This window comes from Neophocaena asiaeorientalis, unplaced genomic scaffold, assembly GCF_003031525.2.
Source record: "Neophocaena asiaeorientalis asiaeorientalis breed wild unplaced genomic scaffold, Neophocaena_asiaeorientalis_V1.1 scaffold150, whole genome shotgun sequence".
Taxonomy (NCBI): Eukaryota; Metazoa; Chordata; class Mammalia; order Artiodactyla; family Phocoenidae; genus Neophocaena; species Neophocaena asiaeorientalis.
In genome coordinates, this window is record NW_020176571.1 from 19,526,633 (window position 1) to 19,541,227 (window position 14,595).

The following is a 14,595-nucleotide window of genomic DNA, read 5'->3' on the forward strand; positions in this document are numbered from 1 at the left end:
TTAGATATTGTTTGGGCTCAGTACTGGATTATTAAAAAGTTTAATGAACCTATAATATTTTGGATATATACTAGAGCAACTAGAAGTGGAAGAGATCACACTAGTGTGTAAAATAAAAAGTAAATTCCTGCAGTGAGTAGTTCTGTTTGGTTTCCTCAGCGAGAGACAGTAATTAATGCTGGGACTAGTGTTTTTTCGAATAAGAATAGAATCAAATCAATCCTGTGGCAGTGAAAGTTATAATTAGGAATATCTGTAGCATAAATAGTACAGTGATATACAGGGGCAGTGATTTGAGCTAGTGATTCTTTAGATAGGAGGAACTGGCTGGCTATGAGTATTAGTGATGAGTCATGTCAAAGTAAAAGTGCTGATAGAGAATCAGAGAAGATTAATGAAAAGTTAAGGCTGTTGTCATTAAATTGGTTAAGAAGGAATAAGCTAATAAAACTAGTAAACTGAAAGTGGTGGTATTAATTCAAATTATATATTTTTAATAATCATATTAGTGGTATTAATATAGTAATAGGTGGCATAATTTTTAAAATTGGAGAAGGTTGAGATCTTGTACATAATCAATATCATAGCTGTTTGATACTATTACTAGCAGGGATAATCCCAGTGCGGCTTTGCAGGCTGTGAAAACTGGTAAGATGATGGGTATTATGCTAGCTAGAGGGAAATGGGTGTTTAGGGTTATTAGGGTTGCCATAATGAATAATGATATTATTCCTTCCAGAAATAGTAGGGAGGATATTAAGTGGAATTGGTATATTAATACTCCCTAAGGGAAACTGTAAATGCTAGAATAATATTTACGTAGACAAAAGGAACTTGACAATTATGAATTTAATCATAATTTAATGAGCCAAAATACTTTGCTTTAATTTAAACTATCATATTTGGTCCACTCTAACCCCTTTCGAGTCCACTTGTAGGCTGAACGTATTGCCAGCGGTGAAATTAGGAGTAGCGCTATAATGAGTATTGTTATTAGATGGTTTGTTTGGGACGCTGAGGGTCGGGGCAGAAGGATCATTTCTAGGTCAAAGAGGAGAACCATAATGGACACTGTGAAAAATTTTATGAAAAAGCGTAGGCATGCTGATCCTATGGTGTCAAATCCACATTTGTAAGGACTTGATTTTTCTGTGTGTTTAGTTGGGGAAGTTAGAATGTGATAAATACAAGTAATGAAGCTGTTCTGGATGATGTCATCATTGATACATTGTTAGGATGTTGGTTAATAAGCCCAAGGGTAATAAAAATGTTGAGTTTAAATGGAATCATATGACTAGACCAGATGCTCTGTGAGGGGCTGCGAGGGCTCCTGTAAGAGGTCAGGGGCTGGGATTTACTATATGGAATGCATGGGTTTGGTGGGTCATTATGTGTCATTGTGTAAGTAGAGGCTCACTAGCAGGGTGCATATGTAAGCTTGAATAAGGGCTGCTGCAAATTCAAGGATCGTGAGTAGAATGAGAATAACAAATGTAATGAAGGCTGTGGTAGGGACAATGCTTATTAGGGCCAGGGTTGCCCCTTCAATTAAATAAATTAATAGATGGCCAGCTGTGATATTAGTCATACAGCTAGGGCCATTGGTTGGACAAATAAGCCAACAGTTTCAATAATTACTAGCACAGGGATAAGAGAAATTGGTGTTCCTTGTGGTAGAAAGTGGGCTAGAGATGCTTTTGTTTTATGGTGGAAGCATAATTACAGTTCCTGCTCATAAAGGGATTGCTATTGCCAAATCTATTCCAAGTTGTGTGGTGGGTGTAATGAATGTGGTTGGGACCACTATTTATACTATAAACGAAAATTACCTCAAAATGGATTAAACGTTTGAACATAGATCTGAAACCACAAAACTCCTAAAAGAAGACATAGGTGGGATAAATTCCTTGACATCAGTCTTGGCGATGATTTTTTGGATTTGACACCAAAAGCAAATATAACAAAAGCAAAAATAAACAAGTGGGACAACATCGACCTAGAAAGTTTCTACACAGCAGAAGAAACAACTGACAAAATGAAAAGGCAAACTACCAAATGTGAGAAAATATTTGCTAATCAAATATCTGATAAGAAGTTAATATTCAAAATGCATAAAGAACTCATACAACTCAATAGCAAAAATGGGGCTTCCCTGGTGGTGCAGTGGTTAAGAATCTGCCTGCCAATGCAGGGGACACAGGTTTGATCTCTGGTCCGGGAGGGTCCCACATGCCATGGAGCAAATAAGCCCGTGCTCCACAACTACTGAGCCTGAGCTCTGAAGCCTGTAAGCCACAACTACTCAGCCCGTATGCCTGGAGCCTGTGCTCTGCAACAAGAGAAGCCACCACACTGAGAATCCCGTGCACCACAATGAGGAGTGGCCCCCACTCGCTGCAACTAGAGAAAGCCTGCGCACAGCAATGAAGACCCAATGCAACCAGACAAACAAACAAACAAAAAGCAAAATGCCCAACATTCCAAACAAAAAATGGGCAGAGGATATGAATAGACATTTTTCAAAGGAAGACATACAGATGGCCAAAAGGCACATGAAAAGGTGCTCAACATCACTAGTCATCAGGGAAATGCAAATCAAAACCACAATGAAATATCACCTGTTAGAATAGCTATTATCAAAAAGACAAGAAATAAACGCTGGTGAGAATGTGGAGAAAAGGGAATCCTTGTGCACTGTTGGTGGGAATGTAAAATGGTGCAGCGACTATGGAAAACATTATGGAGTTTCTTCAAAAAAATTAAAAATAAAACTACCATATGATCCAGCAATTCCACTTTTGGGTATTTATCTGAAGGAAATAAAAATACTAACTCGAAAAGATGTATGTACCTCCATGTTCACTGCAGCACTATTCACAATAGCCAAGACATGGAAGCAATGTGAGAGTTCATCAATGGATGAATGGATAAAGAAAATGTGATATATAGAGATAATGGAATAATATTCAGCCATAAAAAATACGGAAATCTCGCCATTTGAGACAACATGGTGGACCCTGAGGGCATTATGCTACGTGAAATGTCAGACAGAGAAAGACAAATACCATATGATCTCACTTTTTTGTGGAATCTAAAAAAAAAAAAGTGAACTCAGATACAGGGAACAGATTGGTGGTTGCCAGTCTCAGGGGTGGAGGTGGACAAAATGGGTGAAGGTGGCCAAAAGGTACAAACCTCCGGTTATAAACAAATAAATTCTTGGGTTGAAATGTACAACATGGTGACTATAGTCAATAATACTGTATTTTATATTTGAAAGTTGGTAAGAGAGATCTTAAAAGTCCTCATCACAAAAAAAGAATTGCAACTATGTGTGATGATGAATGTTAACTCAACTTATTATGGAGATTATTTCACAGTATATAGAAATATCAAATCATTGTGTTGTACACCTGAAACTAATATAATGCCATATGTCAAGTATTTCCCAATACAAGTTTTTTTAATTAAAAAAAGGATATAAAGTCTATATCATCATTTTGAAAGGCTACTACTTGACTGGATATTTTATAATTAATCTGTGGACTATATTCGCTAATACAAAAAAACTTCAATGAACATTGTAGCATTCATTTTTATTTACTTGTTCTATTATTTCATAATAATAAATCACTAAAATTAAAATCACTAATAGGTACATTTACATAGTACCAAATTTCCCTTAAGACTGTACAAATTTTTAACAACAGTATGTGAAAATACCTGCAACCTCTCATGCTCAATCTGATAAGAAGTGATACAATGTCAGTTCGAATTTGATTATTTATTTGGTTATTTTTTCATATTTTTATTGACTAGTTGCATTTCTCTTCTCATATGTCTACTCAAGTCCTTTGCCTAATTTTATATTAGGAAATTGTCTTACCAATTTGTATGAGTTCTTTTTTTTTTATACGGCAGGTTCTTATTAGTCATCAATTTTATACACATCAGTGTATACACATACACTGATGTGTATACATGTCAATCCCAATCGCCCAATTCATCACACCACCACCACCACACCCGTTTTCCCCCCTTGGTGTCCATACGTTTGCTCTCTACATCTGTGTCTCAATTTCTGCCCTGCAAACCAGTTCATCTGTACCATTTTTCTAGGTTCTACATATATGCGTTAATATACAATATTTGTTTTTCTTTCTGACTTACTTCACTCTGTATGACAGTCTTTAGATCCATCCATGTCTCAACAAATGACCCATTTTCGTTCCTTTTTATGGCCGAGTAATATTCCATTGTATATATGTAACACATCTTCTTTATCCATTCGTCTGTCGATGGGCATTTAGGTTGCTTCCATGACCTGGCTATTGTAAATAGTGCTGCAATAAACATTGGGGTGCATGTGTCTTTTTGAATTATCGTTTCCTCTGGGTATATGCCCAGTAGTGGAATGGCTGGATGATACAGTAATTCTATTTTTAGTTTTTTAAGGAACCTCCATACTGTTCTTCATAGTGGCTGTATCAATTTACATTCCCACCAACAGTGCAAGAGGGTATCCTTTTCTCCACACCCTCTCCAGCATTTGCTGTTTGTAGATTTTCTGATGATGCCCAGTCTAACTGGTGTGAGGTGATACCTCATTGTAGTTGTGATTTGCATTTCTCTAATAATTAGTGATGTTGAGCAGCTTTTAGTGATGACATGTTTTACTTCTTCTTTTCCAATTTGTATTCCTTTATTTTTCTTTTCCTCCTCTGACTGCCGTGGCTAGGACTTCCAAAACTATGTTGAATAATAGTGGTGAGAGTGGATTCTCGAGGGCAACCTTTTTATAATAAAGGACCAGGACTTCCCTGGCAGTCCAGTGGTTTGGAATTCATGCTTCCATTACTGCAGGGTGTGTGGGTTCAATCCCTGGTCAGGGAACTAGGGTCCCCCATGCTGTGCGGTGCGGCCTTTTCCCTTAGTGACATCACGTCCCGGCAGGTCCTGAGGAGACCAGGCTCCTGTTAGAGAGGAATGGACCCCATGATGTCCCAAAGCTGAAGCCCCAGCGGGTCCTGAGGAAACCCGGCTTCCGTTAGTGTGGACTCGACCCCAAGTTGTCCCGAAGCCCAGTCGTCAGCATGGACTCAGTCCTACGTGTTCCAGAAGCCAAAGCCCCGGCGGGTCCTGAGGAGACAGGGCTTCCGTCAGCTGCGCCCGGAGACAATTCCGCAGCTATGAGTTCTTTATATTAGGATACTAACCATTTGTTTTATATGTTTAAATATTTTTCCCAGTCCATTGTCTTTCATGTTTGTTTACAGTGAGGTTTATTTTGCTATACAAATGTTTGAATTCATAACCTCCTTTTCTTGTATGGTTTTGATGCACTAAGAAGAAGGACCTTCTTAGTATATATGATAAAATAACTTCCCTACATTCTCTTCAAATACTTTTATTATTTTATGAGTCTTTGATTAGTTTTTTTTTTATATTAAAAAAAAATAAAATCTGTTACTTTTTTTTAGTCTGTAGAGGGAAGTATGAATGGAAATTTATTTCATATCTTAGCTAGCGGTCACAGTGCCAATCATTATATTAAACTTATCCTTTCCTTTGTGTTCTGGAACTTCTTTTACATAGATACTGGATCTCCTACTTCTTTCCCCATCTGTTTTAATTTTTTCCTCCATAAATTCCACCAAATTATCTTTATCTCCTTCTTTTGAGCTGCTGACTCTCTTTATAAATCCAATGATTTTTTTTTTTTTTTTTGCTACTCCACTTGTGGGATCTCAGTTCCCTGACCAGGGATGGAACCCATGGCCCCTGCAGTAGGAGTGCAGAGTCCTAACCACTGGGATGCCAGGGAAGTCCCTCCACTGATTTTTGCTCCCTGAAGCCTACTCACATTTACAAAATGTGCTCTACAAATGTGCTCTGTTCAAAATTAGTGACAAGTGGCGGCCCAGCTGACAACTGTTTCTATCAGCTCTCTTTCCTTTCCTCCCCATCTTAGCAGGGCAAGTGGTTCTGAGGTGGGAGATTGATTCTTCACTCTCTGCAGTTTACTGCCACTGTCTCCCCCCTGCCCCAACAATCCTCTTTCAGCACAGGAGATGGCTTTTCCCACCTGCCTTGGTACACTTAGGCACTACTATGGGATTCTTCTGCTTCTGTGGAAATCACCCCTACCTCAGCATTACTCATGTTAACTTTTCAGAATGCCATGGAGGTTTTGGAAGGATGGGAGAGCACACATCCATAAGCATAAGCAACTACACACACGCCTGTTTGGTGTGATGAGAGGACTGGCTCCTGGAAACAGGGGTGCTAACTAAATTAAGTTTAGTCTCATCTGCTAGGCAATTTTCTCTTTTTCAATCCCCTGATAACAAAGTTCTGCCAGCCAGGTTCCTCCATGTACCATTCACACAATTCTCAGTCAAGCTTCCCAGGCTGTGGTGAAGTTTCATAGGGTAAAACTATTTCTGCTATATTACTAATTGTCTGATCTTTAGGCTACTTATTTGATAAAAGCTTCAGTATTCCATAAAATATACATTACCATCCAGTAGAATGCTTTTCCTTGACGTACTTTTGTGGCATTATCAACATTAGCATTGGTATACCTGTAGTCATCATTATAAATTGAAATGGTTCAATAAAACATTAAAGAATAATAGAAAAAAATAGATATAGTTAAACACGTTGGAAAGGGTCATTTAACTGAGGAAAGCTTAGCTTGGTAACTTTGAGCTCACCAGCTGAGAGTAAAGGAAATGACTTCTTACTCTAATAGATGACGGACCTGGAGAAAAATATATAACTGCACTGTTTGGTATTATAGTGAATTCATATGATGATATATTTAATATAAAACTATTTTTGGTAGCTTTATACACAGAACTATAATGAGTCATTGCTGCATAAGGCTGCTTTAACTGAGACATACATGTATAAGGAAGAATTGCTTTAGCCATCTAAATTCAAGTAATATTTCAAATTATATGTTTTCTAATTATTGTTTCATAACTTTTAAGTTAGTAATGTCAAATTCTTAGGTAAACTGTTGATGGGTTTTTCATAAAATATGATCAAGGAACTTGAGGAGCAGAAGTTATTCAATATTTTTATCAGATCAAGACCAAACATTTTTAGATACTCTTTTCATACGACAATTTTGATAGTTTTTAATTTGTTCTTTGTTTTCATGAATTTTCAGTCACAAATCCCGCCAAATTTTATTGTAAGTTTATGGGTCTTCATTTTATTTTCTACTGAACATTTAAATGATGTAACATCCAGCACCCATTTACTCATTCTTTGTTCCCCCCTCTTAGAAATCAGTGTGTCACTTCCACTCACATCTTACTAGCTAAAGCAAGTCACATGGTCACTCCTAATTTCAAGGGGCGACCAGTGTAATTCTTCCCTTCCTGTCTAGGAAAGGGAAGAAAACTGGAAATATTGTTGAACTTTAGTAATGCTACCACGTTACCTGAGAGGGAAAACGAATTTTTTCATTATAAAAGCTACCAGATTGCTCAAAAAACATTCCTTTAAAAGTGACAAATTTTTAAAGAAGAATCAATCACTTATTTCCCACCTCTGTGAAATATCAGCTATATACAGGTTTCTGGGTTCTCCTCTCCTTATGCCTTTTTAATTTTTTCATCATTGTAATCATACTCTAAATACTGTTCTTTGTACTGACCATCATGTCTTATCCATTTTCTATGTTGTTGTAGAATCATTATAAGTTTTGATTCTGGTGGAATCAAATGAAATTTTTCAATTAAATATGTTCTAAGAATATCTAATAATCCTTATTCTGATTTCAAATTTGTATTCAATTTAATTCTTAACCCTCACCTGTGTTTAAAGAAAACAAACCAATAAACCAGTACACTTCATATCTTAAGTACTTGTAGGAAAACCTGGTCCTTCCTAAAATGCAGATTGTCCATGGCCAAACAAAAAGTTGCTCAGTTCTGAGAAAGTATTACTAAATTCTAAAGGGACAATTTATTCTACCTTAATAAGTAAATAGCTTGAAAATCCTTGAAATAGAAAGAAAAAAAGAACAGAAACCAACTAATAGCATATGATTATTAAATTGCTCAACTAACATATTATATCTAAAGATGTCCAATTTTTTTTAAAAGGCGTCAAATTTTAAGAGAGTATAACAGTTCAAAAAATATCAGTTTTTACTTCATATAATTCTTTCTTACAAAACCAAAAGCTGAGGAAGTAAGAGTAATGTAAGATAATCCTTCAGTTTGTGAAAGTATTTATCACAAGTTCCCTAAGTGAGTTTGAAATATAATAAATACGCACAAATTAAATTGCTTCAAAGCTTTTCGGGAGTGAACCTAAAATAAAAATTAGCAATTCCTGTCCTCAACTTTAGGCTGTGGAAGCAACAGGCTCAACTATGAATAGTGACTATGAATAGAAGGCAAGAAAAACACACACACACACAAAACTGAGCCATTGGCAAGAAAGTAGCTTTCAGTTTCTAGTTGTTTAGGAAAAAATCTTGAGAATGCATCAAGGGAATCTATAACACCTGTTACATAAAGAAAAAATGTACATTTAAAGTGTCTTAGGGAATTCCCTGGCGGTCCAGTGGTTAGGACTCCACGCTTCCACTGCAGGGGGCACAGGTTCAATCTCTGGTTGGGGAACTAAGATCCCACATGCTGCACGGGACAGCCAAAAAACTTAAAATAAAAATAAATGCAATTAAATTCTTATTTAAAAAAAATAAGTGTCCTACCGTTTGTCCTTCAATACCACCTTGTTCGTCAACTTTTGTTTCTTCCTCATGAACTGAGTTAGACTCATTTTCTTGTTCTTTATACTCTTCTTGGAGATCTTTGCTGACTGCTGCTTCTACACTCTTAACTTTGTCTTTGCCAAAGTAAGTTACCGTGGAAGTGTGTTCTTGTGATGCTGTTGGAACAGGGTCTAATGGCGTGACATGATCATAGCGAGTATGTAGGAGTCGTAGAGCAATGTCAGATGTTGCTAATATCCTTGGAATTTCAAATCCAATTTGTGTCTCAGAGAATCTGATACTTCTGTACCTGTTAATTAATTTAACGAAAAGGATGAGGCTCTAGAAAATTCTATGTCTGTTGTAAGCTTATACCTAAGCAGTATTTGTCTCCACTTTAATTTCACCACAGTTTTGAGTCCTGACCCATACTTGCTTTCTTTGCAGCATTTGGATCCAGTTGCTCATGTTACCTTCTCAAAACTCTCTCTTGGGATCCATGACTCTATACTCTTCTCCTCCATCTCTGGCAGCTCCTTCTCTGTTTCCTTTGCATGGTCTCCTTCCTAAGCATCCCTTAAACGTTGATGTTACTTGACTCTCCATCCCGAGCCCTTCTTTCTTCTCCCTCTACATATTCTCTCTGGATATTATTATTTCTATGACTTCAATTATTATTTATATTATCAGGAGTGTTTAACATGAGTTCTATGTTTCCTAGAGGAAGAAGCATCCCTGAATGAACTTTAAAAGGTCCAAAAATGCCCTTACATATATGTGAGCATATGTAATAAATTTCATAAGAGTCTATGACTCCCCAAAAGTTAAGAACTATCAATCTGTACGACTCTGCAAAATATGTCTCCAACTCAGATTTATCTCAATGCTTTCAGACAGTTGCACTTTGATGTGTCATAGGTACTTCAAACTCAACAAGCCCGACACTGAGCTCATCATACTGACCACCCCCTGCTCTCTCAACATCACCATCAAAGTAAAACAAAACTTGTTCTGCTTCCACTATTCCTTATCTTAGTAAAAGATACCATCTAATTCTCTTCTTAAGCCTGGGTAGTTAATACAGGGATATTCATTTTACTTTTCTTCTTTTAAAATTATACAGATTAATTTTCTTCATCCTTCTGGATCTAACATATTTTACAATGAAAAAGGTTATATTAATATATTGACTCTGATTTAAACCACAGAGTATTTTGTAGCAAATGTAACTTGGAAAATACTTTTACTAAATATCAGAAATAAAATCCAATACTTTCCACTGTCATAGGACTAGTCTTTTCAGAGTTGGGACCAGAACCTAGGCCTCCTAACTTTTATTCAGATCATTTTTCCTAAAACTTGCTGCCATACTAACTCAATTATTTTGAAATGTTTGAGATAAAGCAGCAACCAGTGATCGTGAATTTATCATTATCTCTATCATTCCTCAGAATGATATTACTTTGTTGAAAATAATCAGGGAAACATCACTTAAATTATCTAAAAAATAATAAATATGAAAAGTATTCTTTTTTGAAAGCATTAACAGTTCACAAAAGATAAATTTTTTAAAAGTTTCAGATTGCCATGTAGAGAGCACCTACCACTTCTACTTTTTGGTGGGGAGGGAGGTTAAGTGGGTGAAAAGAAGAGGAAGACCCTGATATTTAGTCAGTGTATATTTGTGCTAGACACCACACTACGTATGACCTTTACACGCGTTAACATTTAATCCTCAGCCCAATCCTATTAAGTTAAGTGATATAATCATTTTACTGTTGATATACTGAGGCATAACAAGGCTAACTAACTTGCCTAAGATAAATGGCAGGTCTCTGAGTCAAACCCCAGGTGGCTGACTTTCTAACATGGGTTTTTATAAGTATGCCATGGTGTAATGTAACAGGCATCTGCTTGGTCATGTGACTATATAATGTCTTCAGACCTATAGTATCACCCATGGGAATACCTTGGATTCTTCTTGAGGTTTGCCCATACATATAAAGTAACATTTTCATCTCGAATGACTTTTTCCATGTTTCCACTGTCCAGATCTGCTAAAGTACTAGCTTGCTGTAAGAGAAAAAGAAAACATTATTAAGATTAGAGGCCTCATAAATTACGCAATTTAGATAAGTTACTTCATCACTTAGGTGTTGGATTCCCTTCAATATTAAAAGAGTAATTTGGGGACTTCCCTGGTGGCGCGGTGGTTAAGAATCCGCCTGCCAATGCAGGGGACACAGGTTTGATCCCTGTTCTGGGAAGATCCCACATGCCGAAGAGCAACTAAGCCTGTGCGCCACAACTACTGAGCCTGCATTCTACAGCTCGCGAGCCACACCTACTGAAGCCCGCGCGCCTAGAGCCGGTGCTCCTCAACAAGAGAAGCCACCGCAATGAGAAGCCTGGCGCACTGCAACAAAGAGTAGCCCCCACTCGCCGCAACTAGAGAAAGTCCACGCACAGCAACAAAGACCCAACGCAGCCAAAAAGTAAATAATAATTAAAAAAGAAACCTTGAAAAAAATAAAAAGAAAAGAGAAATTTGGGTAAAAATAAGGTTCAATCAAAATAACAAAGAATTGTTTTTAAAAATTCTCTAAACAACAAAAACATTTACTCAATTAAATGTGCTCCCCATTTACTACTCAGTTTCTCTTACGGTGTCTAAGGATTGAAGTTGCTCCTGTATTCCCAGGTAGCACTTGTGGATTACTCTTAGGTTACCCTTTTCAATTTTAACATTATTTGTGACTTTTCATTTTAACTATATACATGCTTCTTTATCCTTACCTTATTAAAATGTAGATTATGCTACTGCAAAAGTTAGCCTATTTCTGAACATACCAAGTTTACAAAACAAAATATCCAGATGAGTTTTGTGTTTTACTAGTCCAATACTTGATAATCAACATTAAACACACAATTTAAGGATGTTCTTAAGAATTCTTTTATAAAGACTAACATAGCTTGATGCCTATTGCTTAAGATATTAGCTCTTTCAAAGGGCTTAAATAAGTCAATATGTATTTGGTTCCTATAATGTAAAAATTTAAATGTACTGGGAGTTGAATTTATTGCTTTTTTTTTTTTTTAAGTGATTGTTCTGGGAATTCCCTGGTGGTCCAGTGGTTAGGACTCTATACTTCCATTTCACGAGGCACAGGTTCGATCCCTGGTGGGGGAACTAAGATCCTGCAAGCTGTGCCAGTGTGGCCAAAAAAGAAAAGAAAAAAAAAAAGAAATAAAAGTGATTGTTCTCCCACACTTTTATTTTTCTGTGACATTAACTTTTTGAAGTGCCCAGGATAATTGCCTTGAAGAACTGTTCCACATTGTGAATTTATCTAGCTGTTTCCTCATGGTTTAACTTGCTCCTCTATTCCCTTTATTTTTTGTACACTGAAAGTTAGGTCTAGGTGGGTTTAATCAGATTAGATGAACAATTTTCGGCAAGAAGGCACAATAGGTAATGTTGTGTTCCTCACATTGCATACTATCAGGAGGCATATGATGTTCTACTGTTAACAATGTGGACTTGATCACTCAGTTAACGTGGTGACTACCCCATCTCCCCTTGCAAAGTACATTTATCCTAGTCAGTAAGTAATCTGTGGTCTAATACTTTGGCACTATGAGAATAATGTGTTCCTAAACTTTTCGCCTACTTATTGAGGTAGCCATTGATGATCCTTATCAATTATTACATAGGGGATTGAAAAATGGTTATTATCTTACTGATCATTCCTTCCACATTCATCAGGTGGTATTCTTCAGTAAAGAACTGTTCTCTCTACCCGCCACTCCACTTTCCCCTTTCCATTTTGGAATATCACTATAGACTCATTAATTTTTATTTTATTCAAGGTTCTATAATCCAGAAGTCCCCAACCTTGTTAGCACCAGGGACCGGTTTTGTGGAAGACAATTTCTCCACAGACTGGGGTGGTGCGGGGGAATGGTTCAGGCAGTAGTGTGAGCGATGGGAAGCAATGGGGAGTGGCAGATGAAGCTTCATTCGCTCACGCACCACTTACCTCCTGCTGTGCAGCCCCATTCCTAACAGGCCACGGACCAGTACCAGTCCTCAACCCGGGGGTTGGGGACGCCTGCTATAATCAATTATAGTCATTATTCTTTCTGATATTCAAATTATCCCCAACTTGACCAGTGGGAGCTTCTTTAAGCTAGTCCTGTCTCTTTGGCTACGACTCCATTAGTCTTTGAGTATTTACTTGTTTTCTAGCACAAGATAACTGAAACTCATCTTTCAATAACAGCCTTATCTTTCACTTTCCCTGCCCCAAACTCGAATCAGCCATTTACCACAATTAGACCTGGTTCCTTTTTAATGGAATAAAAAGAAATCTGTTTCATACTGATACTTCCACTACAAATTTAACATTACGGTATTTTTTTCTAATCTTCTTTTCTTCTATATATATTTTTTCTCTTAGAATAAAAATCTTGATTACTAATAATTATAATACATTTCCTTATTGGCTTTTTCTTACAATACAGATAAAATAGGTGCAAAATTATAATATGAATATTACTTCCAAGAATAAACTTAACAATAAGCCTTCTTTACAGTTCTTTTTATAATTAGAACATATTCTACCAAGCCTATAAAAGTGATTGTGTTCTAGACCAAAAGAAACCAAGAGAGAAAATAGCCAAAAGCAAGGTGTGACCTTACATTGTTTTCTCATTTAGAAAACAAAACAAAACAAAAACAGCTATAGAAGATATTCATGGAATATTAGGGAAAATATAAATATGGACTGGATATTGGAATACATTATGGAATTATTATTAGTTTTCTTAGGTATAACAATGGCTCTATGATTATTTGAATATTATCATTAGTGCTAAGATATTTGGGAAAAATAGAGTGACTACCAGTAATTGTAATCTTGTGTCAACTGATTTATCTAGAGTGTACAGAAAATAAAATATTCACAGTTGCTAAATCTGGATAAATACATGTGCCTTAAATTGTTCTACTGACTTTTCCATAACCTTTTAAGTCTTCAAAAAAATAAAGGACACTGGACTTTACAAATTATATAATATAAAATCTTAACTCTTAAAAAAGTCAATAATAACATATAAAGCAAAATATCACACTTACTCTGAGAAGTATTTCTGTGGCTATGTTAAACTTAAGATGAAGGAGCTCTTGCAGTTCTAGAATTGATCCTTGGTACTGTATTATATTTTTCTCTTGCAAATCATATGATGGAGTTTCCAATAAAATTAACTTCAATTTCTCAATTAACTATAAGTAAAAGTATAAGTAAAAATATAAAGTAAAAATTTACGATGAAAGTAATCTGACACACAAAGGATGTTTTAAATGGGGGATGTTTTATCACTTTTGAATTGAGGAACACATCACCAGTAAAACATATAAAAATACTTTCCTGTATTTATTCTATTATTTAAGATCCTGGAAAAATAAAATACTTCCTCCAAAATTAACTTCAATTTCTCAATTAACTATAAGTAAAAGTATAAGTAAAAATATAAAGTAAAAATTTACGATGAAAGTAATCTGACACACAAAGAAAAAGTGAAATGGGGGATGTTTTATCACTTTTGAATTGAGGAACACATCACCAGTAAAACATAAAAATACTTTCCTGTATTTATTCTATTATTTAAGATCCTGGAAAAATAAAATACTTCCTCCTAAAACTCCACTATAAGAATTCTAGGGCTTCCCTGGTGGCGCAGTGGTTGAGAGTCCCCCTGCCCATGCAGGGGACACGGGTTCGTGCCCCAGTCCAGGAAGATCCCACATGCCGCGGAGCGGCTGGGCCCGTGAGCCATGGCCACTGAGCCTGTGTGTC

The 14,595-nt window shown here is 36.3% G+C and overlaps 1 protein-coding gene across 3 annotated transcripts in view; it reads right to left on the bottom strand.

The window, feature by feature from the left end:
- Window positions 1–14,595, bottom strand: part of DNAI7 (dynein axonemal intermediate chain 7) — a 70,306-nt gene that overhangs the window by 28,389 nt on the left and 27,322 nt on the right. For all 3 annotated transcript variants that reach the window (XM_024733512.1, XM_024733513.1, XM_024733514.1), the window contains 3 exons: window positions 13,875–14,021; window positions 10,707–10,810; window positions 8,738–9,047 (listed from right to left, as the gene is read on the bottom strand). In XM_024733512.1, coding sequence (XP_024589280.1) covers window positions 8,738–9,047; window positions 10,707–10,810; window positions 13,875–14,021 — 561 coding nt within the window. The remainder of the gene's footprint in view (window positions 1–8,737; window positions 9,048–10,706; window positions 10,811–13,874; window positions 14,022–14,595) is intronic.